We start from the raw sequence: 27,855 nt of genomic DNA, 5'->3' as shown, positions 1-27,855 counted from the left end.
ATCAATCTTATGTCGGTGTTTGTTATTGGTCAATTCGCATAGGTTGCAAGGTTCACCAACATGGAAGGGGTAGGAGGAAAACCGATCGAGTTGAATGATTAATCGTGGCGTAAAATTCTGCAATGTGAGAACTTATCAGTGAAAGGTAAGGCAATAAAATCCATAGCTTCACTACGCAGTCCTTGTCTAAACAGACGTCGATGAAGCAAGTCGTTTATATAGTTAATGAATGGTATACACAAACCCCCCCACACAACATATTGAAATAATTCAAAAACATTGAAAGTAATTTTTTGTCCACTGTATGGATAACGATTAAACATGCTCGGGTTGTACATGCATGTGCGTTCTTTGGGAGTAAACACGAAACTGCAGCAAATTTATTTGGCGTCAGAAGACGGTCATAATAAATATTTTTACAGTTAAAGAAAAATCAATAAAGACAACAACACTGCGATACACACAAGTAAGAGAAGCTGAGAATTCCAGAGGGACCTTATAGACCAGTGGAGGTGTAGATTACCATCCCACTCATTACACTAAAATTAGCTCAGAGTTCAGAAAATGGCCTTTATGTCAGAGATACTGTATGCGCATTGAGCAAATGTTATTGTTTGGCAACACTAGTACGGTACCCACACTAGTATATTAGATTTAATGCAATATTACATGGACGTGTGTGTGTGTGTGTCAGACATTGTATTGAAGTGAAGGATCAATCAAGGTAGATATTTTCCTTAATTTAATACATGCAATCAAATCACTCATTCCTAAAATCACTGCATGAATTTGCAATTCCATCTGACAAGAAAATAAATTTGTTACTGCATGCTGTCTCATTCTTTGGTTATTGTTCACAGGTTGGTGATCTCTAGATCGAGTTACATCAATACTCAATATTATTACCCTAATACAAATGCTAAGAATATCATATCCCTCTGTCAAAATTTGTAAGTTGGGGAAAGGGTATGCAAGTCACATATTTTACATCATTATGACTATTTTGGCCATTGCAGTTGAAATCGCATACAAGAAAATGTTATCAATTCACAACTCGAATATTTCTGTCTAAAATCTAAGGGTTGTATTTTTTCTGTAAATTGCCATTTTTTCCCTCAATCATGTACCTGTCACCAACCACAGCTCTATATTTAAAAGCCTATTTCGCAATAAGGCCACAGTCATTCTATCCCTCAGTTCATGGATCCATTGACCCAAATTCTCAAATTTCAAAATCCAAAGTTCTGGGTAACTGATTTTTCTCTCTTATCACTCACAAATTCTAAACTTAAAGTATTGTCTCCACTATTTGAAACAGGAAAAAAATCTGGTGTTAGACATGTTCTGCTTTTCCACACCTTTTTTTTTTTTCACGTGCTATGCTCTTATGAGTACCTTAGTAGTATAGATTGCATAAACATACAGGCTCCCAATTCCCCATTGAATCTACCGGTAGCTGAAAGTGCTGGCCAGATAGGATTCTGATGCTTTCTTTGTAATATTGTCTGTACTTCAAATTCTCTACTTCATATTATTGCTACATGCATTACATTTATGTTTTGTGATCTGATAAGCCATTTGGCTTAAAAGTCACTTCATTGCTTCACATCCCTGCACATGTAAACATTAGTTGTTAAAGCTTATTACTGAATTCAGGGGAACCCAGGGGTGAGCGGTATGCAAGGTAGGAAGCACACATATTATGCAATGTACAATAAATATGGTGACACAATGAATTTTTTACTAGTTAGAATAAAGTCCAGTAATTATGATATTAGCTGCTGATGACAAACTGTGTACACTGTACTTTTATGACAGAAAATGTAATAATGCACTGAAATGAGAGAGAGAGAGAGAGAGAGAGAGAGAGAGAGAGAGAGAGAGAGAGAATACATCATCTATGATCTACATGATCTATAAGGAAGATTCTTAATTCATTATTTTATCACTGTCATATGGAAATCTATATAAACATGTGAATAAAGGCAAGAATGACTTTGGTAATGTAATAAACTTCTGATTTCTGAAGACTAAGACCTGTTAGTGTGGTTGAAAAATTATTTGCATCACTCAGACTCTGGAATACATGAAATAGACTTTTTTCAACCTCCTTGACCAAAGGGATTTCAATTGATTCACTCTGCTCCCTGTGAACATGATTTATGGAACACATAGTTGGGAATAGATGCTTTCATTTGACTTTGTGTATTGAAGAACTATCTCATTAAGTGATATTTATAAGCAATTTTTTTTTCTTTACATAACAATATTATAAATGCAAAAATATCTATTTGAAAATTTTAAAATGGTTTTAAAACATGGACCTGATATAAAGGTTATTGAATTGTCCTGGTGATTTCAGATGCTGTCTTTAGAAGAAGGATGGAAGTGGCCAGCCCTTGCTTTGTTCCTGTTTTTAGTAACATTCGGATCAGTTGGTCTCCTGAGTTTGGGTTATGTCATCTGTATTCTGATTGGGTAAGTGCCGATGATCATTGTTTCATCTGTTGTTTGATTGGATGAGTGCCACCAAACTTCAAAGTTCAAGCATCATCATAATTTAATGTGTATAAAAGGGGGGGATAGCCATGACAGCACACTAGTGACACTTCTACTGCAAAAGAATAATGTCACCAGGTTAACAGCTGATGTGTGAGAACGGTATTTAATATTCATACATGTACTTAAAGGCTCTCTACCTATACATGTATATACCAGTCCAAACATATAGGCTCTCTAATTCATGTAGCTCATTGGGGTTTTCGCTTGAAACTGCGTCATTTTTATCTTGTTTTGACGTATGAATTAGATAGCTACGTCCTACTGAAAGTCCAAGGTCTTGTTAAAATTGTTCTATTAACTTTACCTGGGTAGGGGGTATATGTATGTGTCACCAAATAAGCAGATGAGTAAATATTAAGAATATATATATAATATATGATGGCTTCTTTGGTGACGAACGTACCCAGTAATCATACACTGTACATACCAGAATATTTGCATGCCCTTTGGTGACAAGGAAACCCTGGAGTGATACATCGCCATCTGCTGACGTAACCTGTCACCAAGGAACATTCTGGGATTGTCATCAGAGGAGTCCTGTAATATATGTTATGCAACATGCTGCTTATCAATTGAATTATTCAGTTCGGTTTGGTTTAAGTGATGTTATTTTCTAGATTTTTGAATATTTTGCATGTATTTGCTTAGGCCTAAAAAAAAGTTGTGTGTTTACTGTTTAGGGTAACCGGACCTAACCTAGAAAAATCCCCCAATCCTACCATTTTTAGATGTCTGTTTTTATCCGATTGTGAATTTTATATTATTTCTATTAAAGAATCTGTTTTTAAACATGACACAAACAAACATTCTTAGGATTCATGCAGGAAAAAATATGATAAATTAAAAAAAAAATCTACCTACCTAACCTAATTTTTTCATCAGTGTTACCCTAAACACACAACTTTTTTTTATAGGCCTTAGCAGTTGGCTACCAGTAGTTGATTGTGGAATCTGACTTACTGGTAATAAAATTCTGGTTCAGAGGATGATATAACTGTGTTCAGAAAGCATTGGGATAAATCTTCACAGTTGTAATGGGAGAAAATTTGATTACTAGATAAATTAGTATTATTAAATAATATAGAGATGTCTTAATTTGGTAATACAGTGATCAGATTACTATAGCATGGTATGCAGAGGTCCTCGGCCTTAGTAATACCAGCTGAGACTTGGTTTCCCATCACCTTTGACAATCAGTATGATATTGGAATATTATACATGCATGTATTCAGAATTGATATAATGATCGACCTTTTACATATAGATTGTAATACATGTATTGGTATAGTATAAAGTTTTGGCTGTGTGTTTTTATAGATATGCATTCATTTATGTTAGTTTGTCAAAGGAAGATCATGATTTCACACAGCAACTTTGTGATATCAAAGTTATGTATGTATTCAGAATTGATGTAATGACCTTTAACATACATGTATAGATTGAAATATTAGTAATAGTATAGTAAGTTTGAAGTTATTGCTGTGTGATTTAATAGATGTGCATAATATTAATTTGTTTAGAGGGGATTGTAATTATACACTTCACTAATGTATACCGGTAGTACACTACCTTACTTTGTGATATCAGAATGAATATGTAGTTATGTAATTTCTGTTGATTTATTTCATTGGGATTATGAAGACTCTGAACTATACTGTAAGTTTACATGTTGTTATCAGAATAAACATGTATAGTATCAATGTAATTACCAGTGTTGTCTCTAAAAATTGAAGTAGAAGGAAGAAATGTAAAAGTAGAAGGGGGGTCAGGGGGGTCTTGCTTATAGCTACATTGCATTTGAAATGCAATAATAGCCGGGTAATTATAGGTGAGGGAATTCCCCACCCCCCCCAGGTCTTAGAAACAACCCTGAATTACTGTTGATTATTTTTCAGTGGAATGGTGATGACTTTCTACCATGGCAGGCAGCTGTCACAGTCGGCCCTACAGATGGAATTACCAGATCTACCGCGCTCCAAGCCAGGCGTTCTCACAGTGCGTAAATTTAAATTTATATAATAAAAGTATTGATTTATAACTCCAAAGTGCAATGAGACTCTAAGTTCAGATGGTCATAACAATGTCGGATCATCTGCACCAATCCTCTATGGTTTAACACATCAAAGTCTGTTGGTGTCGCGTGCAGTTGCCAAAGTCTGATGGTCTCCAATAATGCAGCAATTAAAGAACTGTAGTTTGACTTTGTCATGACCATTTGAATATATAGTCAGTGGTATTTCCACACAGGTTCTCAGACATGACATGACATTTAAATAAAAATAAAGATAAAAATAATCAATAAACAATGATTTAGTCTGTGGTCATCAGGTATGCTTATCAAATGTACCGTATATCCGGTAATTTTCGCGATTATCTAATTTTCGGGTTTTTTTGCGGTCTCTTTTAAATCGCAAATAATTGACTTCACAGAAATTATATCCTATATCGTTTTCTATAACAAACTTTTTAAATCGCAAAAAATGACTGACGCAAGTTTAAAATGTTACAGATTTTCCCCATTTTCGCAAATTTTGTGACACGCGAAAAAAAACGGATATACAGTATACAGTACCGATCAGACCCAACCTAACAGAAAGTAAACCCCAACTAAACCCTGGTTTTAAATTCTGGGTTTACTCTGGGTTTAGAGTAAATCCAGAGTGGACACAGAGAGTAAACCCGGCCAGAAGTATACCCCTGAAAGCAGATGCTAACTGTGAATTTGGAATACACAATGGGCAGGAACTACAGGCAGTAGGATTATAAGATAAATTATGGTTCTGTTTCACACTTTAGTGCATACAGTTGACCAAAAAATCAATTTCCAAGTAAACCCAAAGTAAGCCCTGAGTAAATCCAAAGTAAACCCTGAGTGGACCCAAATTTTCGAAAAGTAAACCCATATAGTAAACCCCAAGTAAACCCCAAAAGTAAACCCAGGGTTTAGTTGGGGTTACTCTGGTGTTAGGTTGGATCTGATCGGTACTGAATTAGCAGTCATCACCATATAAAAAAAAGATGAATACAGTTATTGCAAAATGATAAACTGTTATTGTTTATGAGGTCTTAACTAATCAGGAAAATATTAAAAAAAAAATAAAGCCTGATGATACACATGTATTTGAATTAAAAGACAAAGAAAGAAAAATTCTGTCCTAATGGGTACCTGTAAATGTAGAATCTCTTCGTGTATTTAAAGTGAGTCTAACATGTACAATGTGTTAAATTTTTGAAATGTGTGTCCCTGATTTTATGGTTCCTGTGATAATTTACAGGTAGTGAACAAGATGGAGTCCTCTCCCAAAGGGAAGAATTTTGACAGAAGGATGACTGGGGCGAGCGTCATTGATGAGGCATTACATGAGGTAAGGGAGGTTACTGTAATTATTCATGTGAAATGAGTTTTACAGATAATAAAAAGTGGAACATGAAAACTTTACTTGATACATTAGTTGTCAGACACAACTTATTTATATTTTGACGGTTTGAGACATGATGTTTTTAACTTGATAAAAAAAACAATTGTGGAAACCCCCCCCCCCCCCCCCCCGATATCATCTCACAGAAAATTAAAACATTACATGATTCAAAAGTTGTTGATGTTCATTTATTTATTTTTTCAGGTATTGACCTATGCCATCAGAGATTACATCAAGTCCTGGTACAGACAAGTTTCTGATCACGACGGGTTTGTCCTCGACATCAGACAATGTGTTCAGAAACTCACCATCACATTTGCTTCCAGGTAAGTGGATTATACACTATCATGATATTCTAGAGTAAAGAATAAAAAATCTGGCTTCAATTTTTTTTTTTTTTTTTTTTTTTTGTAAATTAAATTAGCCCATTGAGGCCCGATCATACTTTAAGTTTTTTTTGTAAGCGAATTTCATTTTGTTGCTTTGCTTTTTACACAAAATGTTGGACAGGTTTATAGTAAAATGAGTTACTGAAATGTTTGTAAGCCTATAAGAAATATGAATAAATAAAAATTTCCAGTCAACAATCTTCTTGAATTTGTGATTCTGAATTGTCATTTTCATGTTTGCAGAACAAAAGATGTGGATTGGATGCCGTTTTTCTCACAAAGACTTGTGGATGATTTTGCGTCCCACTTACGATTATACCGCAGAGCCCGGGATGGTGCAACAGTCCCCCCCACTGATGGTAAGTAAATAAGTTCAAAATATAGGTGAGCTTGCAAGCTTACTTTTAAGTGTTAGTCCCAATCTCTGTTATTCAATTACAATTTGTTTTCAGCATGATTTTTTGTTCAAGAATTGATTTGAAACTTGCTGGTTAGCATCCTACTGACAGCTTTAAGTTTACAACTGTCAGATTTTCACTTTTCATTTAACCTTACAACTACATGTACTAGTCATGCTCTTGTTTTTTAATTTTTTTCTCTCCAGAACTTTATCAAGAACAGGTTCAATCAGCCTTCTTTGATCTAGAGGTTGCCATGGAGAAAGATAAATGCAGAGACTTGGTGTGTTTAGATCCTGAAGCCGAAAAACGTAAGTCTGATTTAAATTAGAACCTGTAAATAAAATCTGAATGGGATTGAGTATTACATCAAGTCAGAATGATAAATTCTTTTGCCTTGTTTTGATTGGTCATTGAAATAGATTTTGATGAATATTCATTTCCAGCATCATTTTTAACCATTGGGCTTTCTTTAATAGAGAAAGTCAGCCGTTATTTGTGATAAGAGTTCAATTTGCTTAAATTATATCAGAAAAGCAAATTGCAGTAAAATAAGCCTCCTGTTAACTGATATCAGACTTAAATTTTAACTTATCAACAGGGGCAACTTATTAAAGGAGTTTGTGACAGATAGAAATTATGCCAAGCAAGTTTTTCTGTATATCAGTACTTTTAGTACTTTGATTATTTTTCATTTTTTTTTTTCAGAGTACCTTCAGAATTTGAGTGAGGTTCTTTTATTTTTACTTCTGCCACCAGACGACTTTCAGAATAAAACTTTTAGATATATTTTAAGGGTATGTAACTATTTGTAAATGTCTTAAATTCCACATGTCTTAATTATACCCCCCGCAAACGAAGTTTGGGGGGGTATTTAGAAATCACCTTGTCCGTCCGTCCGTCCGTCTGTCTGTCCGTCTGTCCGTCTGTGCAATCGTGTCCGGTCCATATCTTTCTTATGGAGAAACATTGGAAGTTCATACTTCACACAAAGATTGCTTATGACCTAAGGGTGTGTCATGACCTTGACCCAAGGTCATAAGGGCAAGATCAAGGTCACTGGCAGAAAAAGTGCAAAATTTGTGTCCGGCCCATATCTTTCTTATGGAGAAACATTGGAAGTTCTTAATTCAAACAAAGATTGCTTATGACCTAAGGGTGTGTCATGACCTTGATCCAAAGTCATTTGGGCAAGGTCAAGGTTGTTGGGAAAAATAGTGCAAAATCCGTGTCCGGTCATTATCTTTCTTATGGAGAAGAATTGAATGTTCTTACTTCACACAAATATTGCTTAGGACCAAAGGGTGTGTCATGACATTGACCCAAGGTCATTTGGGCAAGGTCAAGGTCACTGGCAGAAAAAGTGCAAATTCGTGCCCGGTCATTATCTTTCTTATGGAGAAGCATTGAATGTTCTTACTTCACACAAATATTGCTTATGCCCAAGAGTTTTAAAAAAATTAAGCAGTTGTTATTTAAAGAAAATAGACGGTGAAATAGATTCATCCAATATTTTCTATAATTGGAAAAATACACGCATTATGATTTTTATCTTAGCGGGGGGTATCAATTGTGAGCTTGCTCACAGTACCTCTAGTTATATTAATGTTCTAGAACACTAATTATAAGTTTTAAAGAACATGCAACTTAGGGTTTCATCATTTATGAACTCAACTAAACAATACTTTATATGATACCTCAATAACTGAAATAATGTTTGTGAAAATTTTTCAATCGCCCACATGTCCAAAATGCTTGGTTATCGTTAAAAAATACCGGTAATCTATTAAACTGTAATTGTTATCCAAAATGCTTGGTTATCGTTTGAAATAATCTAACTGTAATCGTCATCGTTTTTGACAGGAAGTGCTAGTCAACGGTATATTTATTCCCACCATTGAACTGTTGTCAGATCCTGACTACTTAAATCAATACATTGCCTGGTTGGTAAGTATATTTCTGTGTTTGGGTGGAGGGTGGGGAGTTGGATGAAAATATTTTCAAAATTTCGGATTTTGTGGTATGCTATTAACCTGGTATGATATGGATGCATTAACTATTTTCAGTGTATTAATTTGTAAGATATTATCATTGCCAATCAGTTTTTCATTGCCCGTTGTAAAAAATTAGGTATATGATTGTATAGAAATGACTGCATGCACTTAGAGACTACTGTAAATTCCTTATATTACGCGAGTACTTAATTCCATGATCAAGCTGGTTTGTAACAAATTGCGAGAATATAAAATCACGAACGTTGAACTTTTCTCCTTATTTTTTATAGTATTCAACTCTCAGAAAATAATGACGAGATTTTTAAATCCGCGTAGGATGCTCCTCGCGATTTTATGCGGATATTAATTCCTCGCGTTTAATTAGGAATTTACAGTAATCATCTTGGAATAGATCTCAACTTCCTGATCAAAACTTTTGTTGTTCTCAGTGTAAAATAGCTCCTCATCTTGGAATGAATCTCAACTTTTATATGAAACTTTTTTTTTTTTTTTTTCAGTGTAAAGATGGCTCCTTCACTAACGAGAGCTTCCTGACGGTCATCAAATCGTCTCATCTGGTCGGGGAGCTGGAGGCAGTGAAAGAGATCACGGAACAGAACATCGCCAAGTGGCGCTCGCGGGACACTGGCGGTGCCGATGGTCAGATATTTGTAAAAGTCATAATGTCTAAACATATTCATATATAAATGTATTCAATAGAATGCATTTATCATGAGCTGGCTTGAAATAATGTTTCTTAAACACAAGAATAATGATATTCTCTTTTTGTTCATAAAAAATGCTCACCTTATGTTTTTGACAGATGCTGTGATTAAACAAAAGTTAAATAGTTTATTGTTTGTCAAGAATATCTGTGAGGGGAGGATCCGTCGCATCCAGGAAGGAAGTTTAGACGATATAGAGGAAGTAAGTTGTCATTGATATATGTGTACAGGTACCATTTGTAATTAAGGAATGAATTCAATATTTATTTGTTTTATCCGATATAAAATGGTTTGGGGCAGTTTACGCTTTATAAACCACGAAGCGAAGCGGTTTATAAAAAAGTGTTAACTGTTTCAAACCATTTTATATCGTATAAAACTAATAAATATTGAATTCATTGCTTATAATTTAATTTTTTTTACTCTTTCAATGAAGATAAAAACGGTCATTTAACCTTTCAAATGACATAAAATTGTACAAAATTCAAACGTAACGTCAGGTGTATTGATACGTTTTTGACGTTAGTCTTACTATGACGTACGCAACATTCTTTATACGATATAAAATAATTTTTTAGCCAATCAGAAAGCGCGCTACAACCAGAATTAAATTATTGAATTTTGAAGGGTGGTTTGTTCTATGGAAATGACTGACCTATAATCAAATTACACATTGAAAGGCAGAGGATGAAAAAAGTTTCAAACTTTTGGCCTAATGCCACTGTACAAAATTACAGCACAAAAATAAATGTATTGAAATCAAATCAACAAATTGGATTTGTCCTATAAATCAGTCCTGTCTTTAGCCATGCATTTCTGCTTAAAGATTTAAATCTCAGACTGATTGTTTAAAACAGATGAAACTTGTGATGGGATAAAGGTGTTCCAAATTACTATTGCATTCAATTTTTATCTACCTTATTATACATGTATAATATGTATATTTTATCTTCAGTTACCATAATTGTGGTCAAATTTTCACCAAAGGTTTTCAATTTTCTCGCTCTTCTTTTGCAGGCCCCTGATATATGCAGAGCCAAAAATATATTTGTACTTAGTTTAGATGAAATAATTGAAAATAACATAGCATTAGCAGTATTTATTGGTAAGTATGTGCAGATGTATTCTAATTCTTTTCAGTTAACATATATTTTTTTCATAGTATTGTTTTTTTTAAAATCATAAATCTGTAAAGTATTATTCAAGTTTTCACAGATAGACATAATCTTGTTTTAGGTGAATAGTTTAAGGTATCCGATGTACAATTGACCAAAAAATGATGCCTGGTAAGGTATATATTCAATGTACTCGTTTGATAGGTAAGAATATGTAGTTTCTAAAAATAGATGTTTTTCCCGCCAAATCACTATGGGGAAGTAACTCTAGCTCTGCAAATCACGCATGGTAAAATACTACTTTTCTTTGACGAAAACATGTGTAATCATTAATAATACATGTATTTATCAAATAAAAATTGCCAACATATTTTAATAAAAATAAAGTTTTTAAATAAATTGTTTACCTTTATCAATATCTTTTTTTTTATTTTGGCGAATTTTTTTTTACAATGACCATGACGACTCACGCGATTTTTACCCCCCCCCCCCCCCCCACGTCAGCCGTCGCATTCATAATCCAACGCATATTCCCGTTACCTGGTAATTTTCCTGTTTTCTATACCTTTACCATTTAGAACTTGTAATTTTAGAATTAAAAATCTAAACTGTTCATTTTTTTTTCATTCAGCAAAATGTTTGCACAAAAAATATTGTTACTAATACAACGAAGTTGTGAATTGCGGGTCACATCAGGTGTGTAAAGCGTTAGGAACAAAGTGTGCAAGAACCGTGTGAAATGTTTTCTTAGAATTAATTCCAAACCAATTCATTCCAAACTCGTAGAAAACAATATATATTGTATTATCTTTTACTCAAAATTGTATCCTTTTTAACAAAAAAATTAAGTCAGTTTTAAAATGGAGACTGTCGATAAAGTCTGACTACGATGTTTCCGTATCGGGACAATTGTGGAATGTACAATACATCAACATGCTTTACACAGTTATAACAAAATATGAATCAACCATAAATGACGCTGTGATGTTGTAATAAGCATGCATTTTTACACGATAAGATTGTGTACAAATACCACACATAACATGCATCGGACATCGGCTCTCTGGCTGAACCTGTCAATCAAATTTCGAGTATTTGATTTCATTGGATGGTGACGCGCCTCTTTTGTGTAAACAGCAAAATGAAACGAATTGACTTTAAAGCAGTCGGAATCAGTATCTAATAGTATTATTTGAATGATATAAAATCCAGCGATTTTGAAAAGGAGTAAAAAATGTACCGTTCATGCACATACATGTGATATGAAATGCGAGAGATGAAAATTGTTTGGAATCCCGATGAAAAAATAAATCAAAGATTAGAAATTTCATTATTTGACTCTTGTTAACTTGATTTACGGAAACTACAAGGAGATGTTTTAACACAATAATTACAATAAACGTGTACAAGCATTTTAACCACGAAATCCGTATGCATAGTACTTATTTAAAATAGATAGTAGCAAATACGCCGTTATACAAATGTTAGGTCCGCAACACTCTGTATGTTTAATGAAATTAGGTATACAAAAAATTGAACAGATTGAATAGGGGCATACGATTAACAGACAATTAACAATTGAAGTAATGCACAGTCACAATATCTACGAAATCAATTATTAAAACGACCTACTCAGTATTTTTCGACGAAATACGTGACTTGTGCACTGCAACTTTTACTCTATAAATCAAGATTTTTTCTTCACGTTATTGCAAGAGCGCCGCGGGAAAAAAATAACGTCATACAACGGCAAATGACGTAAAGCTGCTACAACGTCACAATCAACGTAAGGGGGAAAAGTTAAAATAACTCGTTTTAAAATTAAGAAAAAAGAATATTGCTTGACTTTATGCATCAATTGTTTATTATTTATTGTTTATTATGTCAGATCAAAAATAGTGCGACTTTTTGAAAATTTATTTCAAGCTCCGTAATCTACCGAGCTCATCCCGGAAAATCCCGAGCTCTCTGGCTCAATTGTACATCGGATACCTTAATTTATTTTAAAAGATTATGTGAGATTGAAATGCATTCTTATCAAGATGCATGCACATACTAGTAATTCACCACTACTTTTTCAGAATCAACGAATATAAATTATGTTAATGATTTTTTATTCTTCCAGAATTTATGACCAATGTCTGTGGACAGCAGTATTTATTTTTTTATTTAAATGTTGAGGTAAGTTTACATTTTCAACTTTAAAAAAAGTATACCATCCAGATGAATCCAGTTTAGAGTTCTATAAATGAGGATTCACCTAAACACATGTACATGTGAAGCATAGTTTAGCATTACATGTTAGAGATCTTTTAACATATTTCAATCAGTGTTTATGTAAAGATGTCACAAACAGCAAAGGATGGTTTATATATAACCTACATATGACTGTTTAATTTGCTGAAGTCCCATACCAATTGAATGAATTTACACAAAACTTGATGGTTTCTTCATCTTTCTGTACAAATCAGTCTTCCTAAGTTTGATTTAGAGTAGTATTGATTTAGTTACATTTACAATAAGTTTTGTGGGCTTGTTTTCAGGGATTCAGAACAGCGGCAGGTCAGCAGATATTAGACGCGCAACAGCGCGCCATGAATGGTATGTCAACAGAGGCGGACCTGGAATCATTACGTCGGGCGGCCATGATTATTTACGACCAATACCTGTCCGACAAGGTATCGATAATTAGTTATTGTGGAATCATGATTGTTTGTTGGGGACCAATGGACGTGGCTTTTGTGATTAACCCTTGCCCCAAACTTAAATTCCCATGAACCTCTATATACAGTCATTTGTTTTAATATTCATTAAAAATTTTCTGATTACACTGACAACATAATTACGTCCCCACAAACCAGGAAAATTTTGGCTACCTACATTTACATGTAATTAGGAATTTATAATGCTGCATTCTTTTGTTATTTACCCAAAAAACAATGTTCATTATTGGACTCTTGTTTTTAACAGGCCTCATCTAGAATTAAGCTAGAAAGTGATATAGTGAAAAGAACTTTGCAGAAAATCAAAAATAAAAACATTGCTGAGGACTTGTTTGATGAAGCCCAGTCTAAGGTGAGCATGTTTCAGTGCACTAGTTGGCACTGGTAATATTATCATAACACCATCACTAAATCACCCATACCTGCATGAGTTAACTACAGATTATCATAAGATAACATCTCTAAACCCACTACAGTAAAACACGCATATAACCAAGTGCCAGGGATGGGCGATTAAACTTCATTATAAACGTAATTCGTTATGTCCGTCAAGTTAACAACAAGTAATAAAGTCTCAGGGAATGAGAAATAAAATTCAAACCAACTGAATGATGAATTCCAATTCATGGAGGAAAATTCAATTGGTCACTTATTCTAACCCTATGGGGACCAAATTAATGCTTTGCCAGTGACGGAAGATGGGATTATGTATTAACTTCATGGCAAATGTACATGTGAAATAGCTACAAAATGTCAAGTTTCAAAATATCTTGGCATGGATATGAATTTAGTTTCAGTCGATGGAATTCTTTGTCCCTTCACAAAATTTTCATATTTCACTGGAGTTTTCATCTTACTTGTCTCTGTGTTTTGTATAGGTTTACCAGATCCTGCATTCGGAGCAATACTATGAAGCATTCCTTCAGAGCAATGTCTACCTCAAAATGCTGCAGGAAATGGGATTATCCAAGCCAGATAAGCCAGAAGATGGCGACACCAGTAGTCTGGATGAGGGTAGGTTACCAGTTAGTGGGAACCAGACTATATAATCTCAATATCAAATTCCTCATATGTATAAATAGCCAGTTACCTTGATTTTGCATTGTTAAATGGGGAAGGTATAAATATTTTATTTATATACTTATTAGATGATTTTGCAATCTTTAGATAAAATGATGGAAGTGTAATTGAAAATTTCAAGTTTATGAGGTCTGGAATGATTTAAGGACCAAATTGGTACTTTAAGTTGGGCAAATGACCTTGTCAGCATAGATCTAATCTCCCATCTCTCAATTAGTCAGATTATCCTAGTACAATGCAGGGGATTTCATTTTATAACCTATGATTCCTATTTTACAGTACCCCGGATTATTTGGTTCAGAGTACGTAAATAACAGCCTTGTTTCAGACACACAGTATAGGTGTCTTGTTCATTTGTATTTATATTTCTGCTTTTAGCCTGTTCTTGATTCAGTTCACAAAATAATTTGAACTATCTAAAATTTACCATATGATTATGAAATCAAAAAAATATTAATTTTCTAACAGTACTGTATACAGGGAAATATTTTCGCCCCTTTCGCCCTCGTTGTCAGCGGGTGAATTTAAGACTGGGCAAATACCAATGTTCCAAGTTTTTTCTTTAGTACACAATCTTGTCTGGGCGAATTTAAGACAGTGCGAAACCATTTGCAAGTGCAGAAGGGCAAAAATAACACGGGGCGAAAATAACCCTGTATACAGTATTGGAATGAATGCCAGCATGATATTCTTTATGGTCTTCTTGAAAAAAAAATTGACTTATTCTTTACCTTATATAATGAGCAATGTTTAATGCTTATTTAAAAAAAAAGCAAAATAGGAATAATTGCAGAAATAAATCAATGTTTAGCATTACTAAAGTTGAAAGCTTGCAGAAGGGGGAAAAAGGAAAAACTTTTCTGAATGACTGAGTAGTGTTCTAAGACATGCTTGAATTATTGTTTGTGTTACAATAATCAAATTAAATTAAAGATTTCTGTTGTTGTTGATAATTTTTTAATCATTAAACAAGTGTTACATGTATAACATGAATTTCATTAAGTGACTATGTTGAATACCAATTTTTCTTGATTTCGTTTTAAAAGTTGATCCACCAATTTAAATGCTCACCGAAGTACAATTTTTACTAACATTTTGGCGTATTGATAGGATCGTCAGCCGCTTTATATATCCTAGAAACTGGGATTTTCACTTTATCCACAAAAATTGATCCCCATGAATATAAATGAAAATACAGTATGCGCGTTCAAGTATGTTTTGAATACTACGACACTGTTCAGTCAAGAAAGTGGCAAGCATGGACATTGGTGGTTTAATGCAAGACAAGAGAAGGGTGTATAGTCAGGGGACAATGCAGGGCTAAGTGGTGTCATACAAGGCATTGGGCTTGGCGATGTTGTTGCATGCTGCTGCTTAACAAAGACATTAATATATTTTCTTAGGCTGTATTCGGCCCCCCTTCCCCTGGCCAGTTGTCCATCAAATACATTTACCGGTAGATATTGGTATCTGCAGAGCACCACTCATCCCCAAAAGCTTTATGTCTAAAACCAAGTCAGAGTAATTTCATTGTCAGTAAATCTAGAGAGATTTAATGATAGGCCAAAAGTTCGTTTACTGTACGTGTCTTAGCAAAATCTGATTTTTCATTATAAACAGCAAACCATGAATAGAAAGGGTTGTGGAACCTTGTTGGGGGTAGGAGGGGGGGGGGGGGCAGTATGATCTATACACTGGTGAATTTTTTTTGTTTTAGGCAATGGGTTTTACAATTTAAGAAAAAACACCATTGAATACAACCCAAAATATATGCTAGTTTTATTTAATAGGATTGTAAATGTATACTTGGAATTGTACCAAGAGGTTTGTAGCCAACTATAGAAAAATATTGAATACAACCCAAAATATCTACTAGTTTTATTTGATATGATTAAATGTATAGTATTACTTGGAATTGTATCAAGAAATTTTGTATAGTTATTTATAAGTTTGATTAAATCTTTTAAGTTGATTTGTTATATTTCAAATTTAAAGCCAAATTGCATTAATTTGTAGCCAAGTGGTTATATTTCAACAATCATGTATCGGTATATTTTAATAATTAATTTTATTATGATCATTGCATTGTCCCTGATGAAAATGCTTGCTGCATCTCTAAATCAAAAGGAAATGAACTGTCTGGGATATAGAATAATGATTAAGATTTAGGGGACACAGTCTTTATCATATCAAACAACTGGCTCAACCATTTTGAATGCAAATGGGTATTTTTATTAGTCTATTCAGTAAGAACAATTTCTTTTGCATGTACATGTAATTTGAGATACTGTTAAGTCATGGAGTCCAAGGGGGAGATTTTTGTTGCTTTAGAAAAAAAATGGTTATTTGAGATGTGATTTTCATTGTAGCATTATTAGACTTCATATCCTTTTGCAATGATTTAATTTTCACCTTTTTTGCAAATACATGTAACTTCACATTGCAAAAAAAAAAAGAAAAAAAAAAGAAAAAAAATTGAGTCCAGTATTATCGTCTTGTAAAAACTTTTTAAATTGCAAAAAAAAAAAAAAATGACTGATGCATATGAAGAAAGATAGGTACTCTTTTGACCCAGTTATCACAAGTTTTGTGACACATGTACACCCTAAAAATCCCCAAACAATGAAATCTTTTGAAAATTTAATTCCCCATGAAAATGACTATACAGCATGTCAGATTAATTAACATTAACTTCTAATTGCCAATTAATGCTTTAATTATGCACATAAGCTGAGCCAGTGGACTTCTGTAACAGATAATATTCTTAGCTGTGTCTCCTATTTCTTGCTTTTGACTTTGTACCCTGCAATTCCAAGATAAAAAGTATGTTCAAATCAAGTTTTCGTAACATCAGCCATTCTTCTTTAAAGTTTATTTTTAAGTTTATTTTCCTGTGAATTCTCCTCCCGGGAAAGGGAAAGCATAATACTTTATTTCAAATTGTTACGAATTTTTTTGGCAAATTATGTATTGTAAATACCTTAATTTAGGAAAAGACCTTCAAATCTTAATATAACCTTTTCTGAATTTGTCATAAATAATTCCATGAAAAATAGATGAGAAAATTTTAAAAAGTTGCATGTTTGGTATAATGGACCAATTGGTGTTAGTTGCTTGACTTGCAGGGTACAATTTCAATCTCTTTGCATGTTAATCTCTGTATGAAAAATTGTACAATGGCATTTTGTTTTTGCTTCTTATTAGATGCATCTACAAAGTCGGTAGCCTCATTGGGTGTAAGTTAAATCTTCAGATTTTTTTCCACTTCTATTTTCGAGTGCAAATATATCAACTTGATAAATTATCTTTTTTTGTCGAATGCCGAAATCAACTTTGAAAATTTTAAAGTAATAATTATTAAACTAAATGTTTGTAAAAGAAAAAAGTAGTAAAATCAATTAGCAATATGAATTGAATATCACTTTAATTTGTTCCAAGAAACATGCTTTATGAGTTAAAAGTAATTTTATAAATGTATCATGAAATATTGTATGAAAAAAAATTAGATTTGGAGAATTTATATTTTTTTTTATTTCAAAAACAATCACTGCTACAACAGTGCTGCATATTTCAATGATCAAAGAAGAACTATTAGTGCCATCAGGTGAAGGTCGTTTTCTATTTATAGATGGAGGACTCTTCTGAGGAAACTTCACTACCAAGGTCAAGGTCAGATTCTCCTGTAACCACGGACACTGCGATAACAGCATTTATCTCACAGACAGGTACATTGTATTCCATTCAGGTGTCTCCTAGTGCAATGTAGTGTTTAAAAACCAAAAGTTTTAAACCATATATCAACTTGAAGATATTGATACTTAAGTTATAGATTACTTTTTTTCCTCCTTGGAGGGCATGTTCTGTGTATGGATTTCTAAATTTTGTTCCATATTGTTTTTGACAACAGGAATGATGAAGGAATCTGACAAGAATTCTGGGAAGACTTACGCCGTGTTTGCAGTGCGTGCAACTAAGACTAGTGGAGATGAGGAAGAGGTGTCAGAGACGTACCGTCGCTATAGCGACTTCCACGACCTCCATATGCTGATCCAAGAAAAGGTGGGCAAATGTGCCGGTCATTATTTGACTGATACAGAAAGAGTTTTCATTTAGCGAATTTTTGATTCCAGTTATCAAAAACTCATACATTTTATTATTTAATTTTTTTTTTTTCATTTCATCAGTTATTACATGTACAAACTTGTAGTACATTTTATCAGTTATTACCAGCTTTTACATTTCATCATTGATAAAAATCTTGTATATGTCAACAGTTATTACAAACATGTGATCTGACACAATCTTGATTATATTATCAGTGAAAACAAAATTGTACATTTAATTAGTGTTAATCAGTTATCACCACTTGAACATTTCATCAGTTACAACCAAATCGTATATTTCATCATTTATCACCAACTTGAACATTTCATTAGTTACCACCATCTTGTAAATTTCATCAGCTAACACCAATTTGTACATTTCATCAGTTTATCACCAACATGCACATTTTTGTCAGATAAGTGAAATACAAACTTGTCTCTCTTACAACAGTTCCCAGATTTTCAGTGCCCACCCTTACCTGGTAAAACCATCGTCAAGAACATGAATAAAGACTTCCTGGAGAAGAGAAAGAAATCATTGAACACCTACTTAATGGTAATCTTTTGTTTGATTTATCATTATTAATTTTTCTCCAAATTATTTATTTTCATCCAGTTTTATATGTGAATGAATACCTATGTCTCCTTCAGTACAGTGGAATCATTAAAATTTGTTGGGGAATTATTTTCATGAATTGTCAACTTTTTTCAAAGGTTCTTTAATTTATAGAATGTAGTTATTTTAAAATTTGTGGATTTGCCTCTTTGTACATAATAAAAAATACCTTTTTTTTTTTATAATTTGTGAGTGATAACTCATCTTTTTACCTTAACAGAATCTAATGAAACAAGAGGTGTGGATCAAATATCCAGGAATGAAGGAGCTGGTTCTCAAATTTGTGGCTCCAGGACTGTGGGAAAAACATAAGAGTGAACTAGCCAGAAAGGTAAGTTGTAAGCCCCAGTACTGTGGAAAAAACAATAGACAGAAACGGTACTGTACATTAATTGTGGTAAGAAAATGAACATGGAATCTTGCTCTAATATTGGATAGTTAGTCTCTTGTAAATGTCAAACTTGCATTATTTCTCCTATTAAGTTTCAAGTGTTATTAAACCTGTGTTGAAATATTGTAAACAGTAAGTTTGTAACTATAAATTAGTATTATTAGAATCAAAATTTCTGTTGACTCTCTAGTTTTCTAATTTACAGATGGACACCATTGTGAACCCTATTCGCTCCTCTGTGAAGACCGTGGGGCGAGCTGTGTCCACAGACTCACTGGTGGATGGGCTGGGCAAGGTCTTCAAAAGTGTAAGTCATTGAAATACACTAATCATATACTGACAATAGTGTAAGACATTGCAAAACACTAATCATTAATATACACTAATCATACACTGACAAAAGCGTAAGTCACTGAAATACACTGATCATACACTGACAAATGTGCAAGTCACTGATCATACACTGACAAATGTGTAAGTCACTGATCATACACTGACAAAAGTGTAAGTCATTGAAATACACTAATCATTAATATACACTAATCATACACTGACAAAAGCGTAAGTCACTGAAATACACTGATCATACACTGACAAAAGTGTAAGTCACTGATCATACACTGACAAAAGTGTAAGTCACTGATCATACACTGACAAAAGTGTAAGTCACTGATCATACACTGACAAAAGTGTAAGTCACTGATCATTCACTGACAAAAGTGTAAGTCATTGATGTACACTTACCATAAAATGAAAAAGTGTAAGTCACTGAAATAAACCAACTGTACACTAACAAAAGTGTAAATCATTTAAATACAGTAATCGCACACTGACAAAAACGTGAGTCATTGAAATACACTAATAATACACAAACAAAAGTGTAAGTCACTGGAATACACTAATCATACACTGACAAAAGTATACAAGTAAGTCACTGGAATACACTAATCATACGCTGACAAAAGTGAAAGCCACAATGTGTTACACTAATAATATCGTTAGTCATTATATACACTAAACATATATAACAAAGTATGTACCCAAATCATACAGAAAAGTGTAATCCACAATATATTAGACTAACATAAATGTAAGTCATTGAAGTACATCAACTATACAGGACAAAAGTTAAAGTCATCAGAATATACTTACTTTACATAAACAAAATTGCAGCCATTAAAATACACTAACAATACTTTACACTAGTAAAAGTGTATTAAAGTAGATCCAGTGTTCTGTGACGTCACACTTTTTTGTAAAACTTTGAATTCTTTAAAAATTGTGCAAGATAGTTTTATTTATTTTATGTGAATATAATCACATGGATGTAATTAGAATTATTGGTAGGTTCAAGATATTTTCGCACTTAATTTTTTACTAAATTTCCAAATTTTTATATATTTTATTTATGCAAAGGGGAAATAACTCTTTTTCTGACTTTTCTCTCAGTTGTATATCTAAATGCTATAGTTTTTCTAATTCCAACGATTAATTTTAAAATAATTTTGTAATTTTAGTTTTCTGATAAAGTTGACATTAAAATTAAACAAGAAAAACAAATTTCTGCCTACAAGATTTTACTTTTAACAAAAAAAAAAACATTTTTCTAATGCTAAAATATGCTTTAGTTTATGTTTATCTGGCATCTCAAAAAGTGTGATGACATGTATATTTTTTTTCTAACAATTGATGACATTTAAGTCGAAATCAGTTCGGTTTTTCAACTTTCCTCAGAGAATTTTACGAGTATGGAGCTACCTTAAGTCATTATTTACCCTTACCATACACTGATAAAAGTGTATGTCATATAAGATACCCCTACATTGTACTATTCACTGACAAATATGTTACCGGTAATAAATGATTTACATTAACTTCATTTTGACAAAAGTTATTTACATTTATGTGTTAAAAAATAATGCAAAATCCCTAAAATTTGTTTTTTATTGAACACAAAAATGATGAACGTCTTATAAGTCTTTAAACTCGTTTCTAACACTGACATTCTATTCCATTAACAGGATTCCAACGATCGGCGAGCATTAGACAGTGGAAAAGTTGCTGATGGTTTAGATGGGGTAAGAATATGGCACAGTACAGACTGATAAACATTTGCATAAATAAATGAGTAGCAACAAAAGAAAAACAAAATTTAGAGCAAGCTATAAATGCATTCATGTTGTGAATTCTAGCATATGATCTGAGACATGTTAAGCATAACAAGTGCTCACAAGCACTTACCAAATATATAGAAGATTTTGAGGACCATTTGATGTTGGTTTCTGTTTTGTTTACAGGAGGCTGTTATTCGGTTTCGTAATTTGATATTTATGTCTGCTGTTTACAGGATGCTGACAACATTCCGTTACGTGTCATGCTTCTACTGATGGACGAGGTTTATGACCTCCGGGAGAAGAACACGTGGCTACGTCGCCGCATTGTTGCGGTGCTTAAGCAGCTCATCAAGGTGACATTTGGAGACTCCATTAACAAGAAGATTGTCGATTATGTCGAGTTTATGACATCTGCTGAGCAGATGGCAGAATATGTCAGGAAATTCAGGTAATGAGTGTTATGCTTTTAGAGGGTTTGATTAAGATTTGTCAACTTCTTGTTTGATTGTGTTAATCATTACCCAGATGAGGATTTTTGGAAATCAAACTTTTGTTCATACCTCGAAAATGTGAATAATATCAAAGATTTTTTCGTGCATTCTCTTCGAATGAGTTAATGTGAATTATGTTGAATCTTCATGTTAAGGTAAGGTTTGCGGTTACAGGGAGATAACTCACACATTTTCATTGTGACGTAACACCAACTACCCTTTATTTCAGTTATGACGTCAAAATTTATATGACGTCATAATTGATTTCAGGTTTTTAGCTCACCTGAACCGAAGGTTCAAGTGAGCTTTTCTGATCACCCGTTGTCCGTCGTCCGTCCGTCCGTCCGTCCGTCTGTCTGTCCGTCCGTCTGTAAACTTTTCACATTTTCAACTTCTTCTCAAAAACCACTGGGCCAAATTTAACCAAATTTAATACAAAGCATCCTTATGGAAAGGGGGTTATAAATTGTTAAAATAAAGGGCACAGCCCTTTTCAAAAGGGAGATAATTGCGAAACAGTAAGTTTAGGGTGCATGTCTTTAAAAATCTTCTTCTCAAGAACCACGGCACCAGAAATGCCAATATTTACTCAAAAGCTTGTATATATAGTGAAGATTCTAAATTGTAAAAATCGTGACCCTCGGACCAAAACTGGGGCCCCAAGCAGGGTTCAAAGTTTAACATAGAAATACATAGGAAAATGTTTAAAAAATCTTCTTCTCAAGAACCACGGCACCAGAAATGCCAATATTTACACAAAAGCTTTTATATATAGTGAAGATTCTAAATTGTAAAAATGGTGACCCTCGGACCAAAACTGGGGCCCCAGGCGGGGTTCAAAGTTTAACATAGAACAACATATGGAAAATGTTTAAAAAATGTTCTTCTCAAGAACCACGGCACCAGAAATGCCAATATTTACACAAAAGCTTGTATACATAGTGAAGATTCTAAATTGTAAAAATCGTGACCCTCGGACCAAAACTGGGGCCCCAGGCGGGGTTCAAAGTTTAACATAGAAATACATAGGAAAATGTTTAAAAATCTTCTTCTCAAGAACCACTGCACCAGAAATGCCAATATTTACACAAAAGCTTGTATATATAGTGAAGATTTTAAATTGTAAAAATGGTGACCCTCGGACTAAGACTGGGGCCCCAGGCGGGGTTCAAAGTTTAACATAGAACAACATATGGAAAATGTTTAAAAAATCTTCTTCTCAAGAACCACGGCACCAGAAATGCCAATATTTACACAAAAGCTTGTATACATAGTGAAGATTCTAAATTGTAAAAATCGTGACCCTCGGACCAAAACTGGGGCCCCAGGCGGGGTTCAAAGTTTAACATAGAAATACATAGGAAAATGTTTAAAAATCTTCTTCTCAAGAACCACTGCACCAGAAATGCCAATATTTACACAAAAGCTTGTATATATAGTGAAGATTTTAAATTGTAAAAATCGTGCCCCTCGGACTAAGACTGGGGCCCCAGGCGGGGTTCAAAGTTTAACATAGAAATACCTTAGGAAAATGTTTTAAAAATCTTCTTCTCAAGAACCACTGCACCAGAAATGCCAATATTTACACAAAAGCTTGTATGTATAATGAAGATTCTAAATTGTAAAAATCGTGACCCTCGGACCAAGACTGGGGCCCCAGGCGGGGTTTCAAAGTTTAACATAGAACTAAATATGAAAAATGTTTAAAAATTTTCTTCTCAAGAACCACTTCACCAAAAATGCCAATACATACACAAAAGGTTGTATACATAGTGAAGATTGTAGAAATCGTGACCCCCGAACAAAAAGTGGGGCCCCAGTAGGGGTTTAGATTTTAACATATGTAGGAAAATGTTTTAAAATCTTCTTCTCAAGAACTATAGTGCAACTGTTTGGGATATTACTATGCATACATGTACATCCTTAAATAATGTAGATTCAAAAAATTGTAACTCCCAGACAATTGATGGGCACCAAGAGGGGTTCAAAATTTAAACATTTTAAAAAACATAAAGGAAAAGTTTAAAAATTATCTTCTCAAGAACTACAATGTTTTAGTTTGTGGAATTTCTATGCATGCATCCTTCGCTTATGTAGATTCCTAATTGGTAAAATCGTGACCCCCGGACCAATACTGGGGCCCCAAGATGGGGTCAAAATTTATTAAAGAAATATAAAGGTAACATGTTAAAAAATCTTCTTCTCGAGAACTACAATGCTTCAATTTGTGAGATTACTATCATGCATACAACCTTGGATAATGAAGGTTCGACAGTTTTAAAATAGTGACCCCTGGACTAATACTAGAGACCCAAGATGGGTTTAAAGTTAAATGTAGAAGTACCGGTATATATGGAAAATGTTTAAAAATCTTCTTTTCGAGAACTACAATGCATCAATTTGTCAGATAACTACGTCAGCACCCTCAAATAGTGTAGATTCGAAATTATAAAAGCTGTGATCTCAATCTAATACTGGGGCCCCAAGAGGTGTTCAAAGTTAAGCATAGAAATATAGAGGGAAAATGTTGAAAAATCTTTTTCTAGGGAACTATAATGCTTCAGCTTGTGAGATAACTAGGCAAGCATCCTTAAATAATGTAGATTCCAAATAATTAAAACTTTAGCACTGGACTAATACTGTGGCCCCAAGAGGGGTTGAAAGTTTAACATAGAAAGATATATTGAAAATGTGTTTAAAAAGTTTTTCTCGAGAACTATAATGCTACAGTTTGTGAGATTACTATGCAAGGATCCTCAAATTGTGTAAACTCTTATGTAGTGGAACCAAGAGTTATCTTTCTTGTGTTCTGTACAGTCTGAGAGTTATTCCTCTTGAAGTGGAACTCTGCTATGTTCAGTTTTTCAGGTTGTGTACGTGCGGTCCCACCGCAGTGCTTCACATTTTCATTCCTATGTTACTATTTATGTTGTTCAAGCCAACCATAAACCTCGGACCATAACTGGGTCCCCAGAAAGGGGTTCAATGTTTAAAATAGAAAAAGCATATGCTACGAAATGTAATGTTACAAGGAACTGCTGTTCAGGTGAGCGATGTGGCCCATGGGCCTCTTGTTTTTATTTTGCGGGGTTTTTTAGTTTCAATGAAAAAATAAGAGGACACAAGCATTTTATCAATTTCCACCAAAACGAAACCCGCATTATATGGTTTTGAATAGTGTTTTAGAAACATCAGATTACACATATTCTAAGATACGTTTTTCCTGAAATTGGTGGACTTGGAAAGGTTTCAAATAGGATGTTTTCGTTTACATAATAGTAGTCCAAAATTAAGACTTTTGTTGCATTTTATTCTATTTTTAGATAGTTCATCAGAAATTTATAAAAGTGAATCATGATATTAATAGTGATATTATTTTCGAACATTTTAAGCATAAATAACCCCCATAATAGTCACATATAAAATGTACATATTTTCACGAAATTGTTTACATTTCATCAAGGGATTCCTTTTGGCCGGCAGGAAGTCTGGCAGAGCCGCGAGTACAGCGTGACGTCCACACCAAAATGAGGACCAGGGTCTTATGTAAAGCCAAGATGCTCGGATCTGTGTCTGGTGAGCATTAAGAGGGCTTGATGGTTGTGGCCATTATAAGACCTTTTTAATCTCTTAGGAAGAAGAGCTCTGTATAATGATATAGGAAACCGATAATTTTTTAAGCCAAAATTTTGGGAATTTTTTTCTTTACTTAGTGTAGTGATAGTATTTGGACAAAAATATAATTATGTTTAAGTTTAATTATGTTAAAGTTTAATTATGTTAAAGTTTAATTATGTTAAAGTTTAATTATGTTAAAGTTTAATTAATTTAAACCTGATGGTGAATTAGTTGACCACCCAGCCTCCTTAAGCAGTGATATCTGCTGGTATGGTATCAAATCGTGTTTCGAAACGGGTCTCTGCATTTTGTTTCAACTCTTTTCATTGCTTCTCTTGTAGGATCCAGCAAATACATTTACTGTGGTTTAATTAATATTCCCTAAACTCCATATTTTATGGATTTCATTCTTTAGTTGAATCAAGAAATCAAATTATCATTGAATTATCATTGAATATAGAGCATTGACAGCTGCAATATTTAGTTGTAAAATTGCAGTTCACAAATTTAAGTACATGTATCTTACAGTATGAAGTATGATTTTTCCTAGATTTTAAAAATCTATATATTCTTGATACCAAGTGCAAAGTATATTTATATGCAAGTACATGTGTAATGTTCCTATTCCTAAAATTCTAAAACCTTGTTAAGTCACATAGAGAAATGTAAAAATTATGTCAAACGAATCTTGAGGACTTGTACACAATGTCTATCTTACTTAAAAAAATTTTAGTACCATTTAAATAGAGACAGTTTTTAATTTCTATGTTATAATTTAGTTCATCTATTTTATGGTAAAGGAAGATTTTTAAAGATTTTGTGATTTCTGTGCTTTGTAGATGATTTCCGGCACCTAATGGGTACAGATACGATCCGTATCGGGACCAGTCGGATGTTCGACATGTTTCAGCACCAAAAACTCAACAAACGGTTTGTGTACGTCTTTCTGGAGGGGGTCATTATAACCCTTTTCCCTCAGAACAAGTTTCCCGAACTTTTTACTCGTTTACATTCCCGCTCGGACCGAGTTGTGAATCATATTGCCAAAATGAAGGAGAAAAATGCAGACAGTTCTGAGTCCGGAGCTCGGAAACGACGGAGGTGATTGAATGTGCAACAGGAAGTGAGTCTCGTTTTGGTGAATGACGTCCAAGTTGTCAAATTTTAAAAACTCTGATATTATGAAGTAGCGATTCAGAATTTTTTTTTTAAACCTATGAGATTCCAATGTTAAAAGCTTGTCTGTCAACCACCACAGACGTAGGATTTTAACGGATTTGTGCAATGCTGGATCTGGTGAATGTTTGTTCCCAGAGTTTTAACGTACAATAGGTTTGCGTTTTGGAATTTAGGAGAATATTCATGAATGGATCCTTAATCTGCTGTAAAATGATTATCGTCCATTGATGATGGAAAAACCTGTGAGAATTCAGCAGCTATATATAATGACGTACCTAGTGATCTGAAGTAGACGTAATGAAGGGCAGTAACTTCCGTGGAATTCCATTTTATAGTCTTAGTTAGCAATCAAGAAAACCATGTGTGTTTTTTAAACTGTGCAGTAGCTGTGTTTTTATTTCAACATTCTGATTTCTTCAGTTCTCATTTGCTGCATTACTTTGTAGGAAGCAGAATCTTTGTGTGTTTTAAAACTGAAATCAATTCATTGCAATGGTCATATTACAGGTATAGAATTTCACTCCAAATCCTAAAAAACGTAAAGGGACCACTCAATTAGTCCTATATTGCAAATAGGGACTACTTCATTCGAAAGAAGTCACAAATTAGGACATTTATTAGCTTGTACATGTACTATAGTTATAAAGATTTATTGAGCTAGATAAAAAAAATTTTATCATTGCCTATTTAGCCTCCCACTCAATTTCTTTGTTATTAAATTCACTACAAACTACACCAAGCAAATTTAATTTTCTGAATTAATCTTTCACTACACCTATCCAAGTATCCATATGTATTACGTTTTGTCACGACCTGCCCCAATCCCATTAACCCCAAGAAGTTTCATATGATTTTCAAAGAATCCCTATATAATGTATTGTACACATAGTCATACATGTATACATGCTAATGTACAAAGGTGTGCAAAAATCAAATTT

General features: G+C 33.6%; 1 protein-coding gene across 1 annotated transcript; it reads left to right on the top strand.

The window, feature by feature from the left end:
- Window positions 1–27,793, top strand: LOC128163139 (sorting nexin-13-like). Its single transcript, XM_052826651.1, has 26 exons — window positions 1–145; window positions 2,363–2,478; window positions 4,458–4,557; window positions 5,838–5,927; window positions 6,186–6,307; window positions 6,614–6,729; window positions 6,975–7,079; window positions 7,477–7,565; window positions 8,632–8,715; window positions 9,281–9,422; window positions 9,586–9,689; window positions 10,505–10,592; window positions 12,728–12,783; window positions 13,146–13,280; window positions 13,573–13,677; window positions 14,204–14,339; window positions 17,610–17,641; window positions 18,034–18,130; window positions 18,313–18,464; window positions 18,960–19,064; window positions 19,345–19,455; window positions 19,721–19,822; window positions 21,537–21,593; window positions 21,863–22,077; window positions 25,584–25,696; window positions 26,578–27,793. Exons 2-26 carry the CDS (start codon window positions 2,363–2,365, stop codon window positions 26,841–26,843), a joined length of 2,838 nt encoding a protein of 945 aa, XP_052682611.1. The 5' UTR covers window positions 1–145; the 3' UTR covers window positions 26,844–27,793.
- Window positions 27,794–27,855: the final 62 nt, after the last annotated feature.

The sequence above is a fragment of the Crassostrea angulata genome, chromosome 9, assembly GCF_025612915.1.
Source record: "Crassostrea angulata isolate pt1a10 chromosome 9, ASM2561291v2, whole genome shotgun sequence".
NCBI classification, from domain to species: Eukaryota; Metazoa; Mollusca; class Bivalvia; order Ostreida; family Ostreidae; genus Magallana; species Magallana angulata.
Note: the sequence above shows the minus strand (reverse complement) of the source record. Positions and strands in the feature narration are given on the sequence as shown.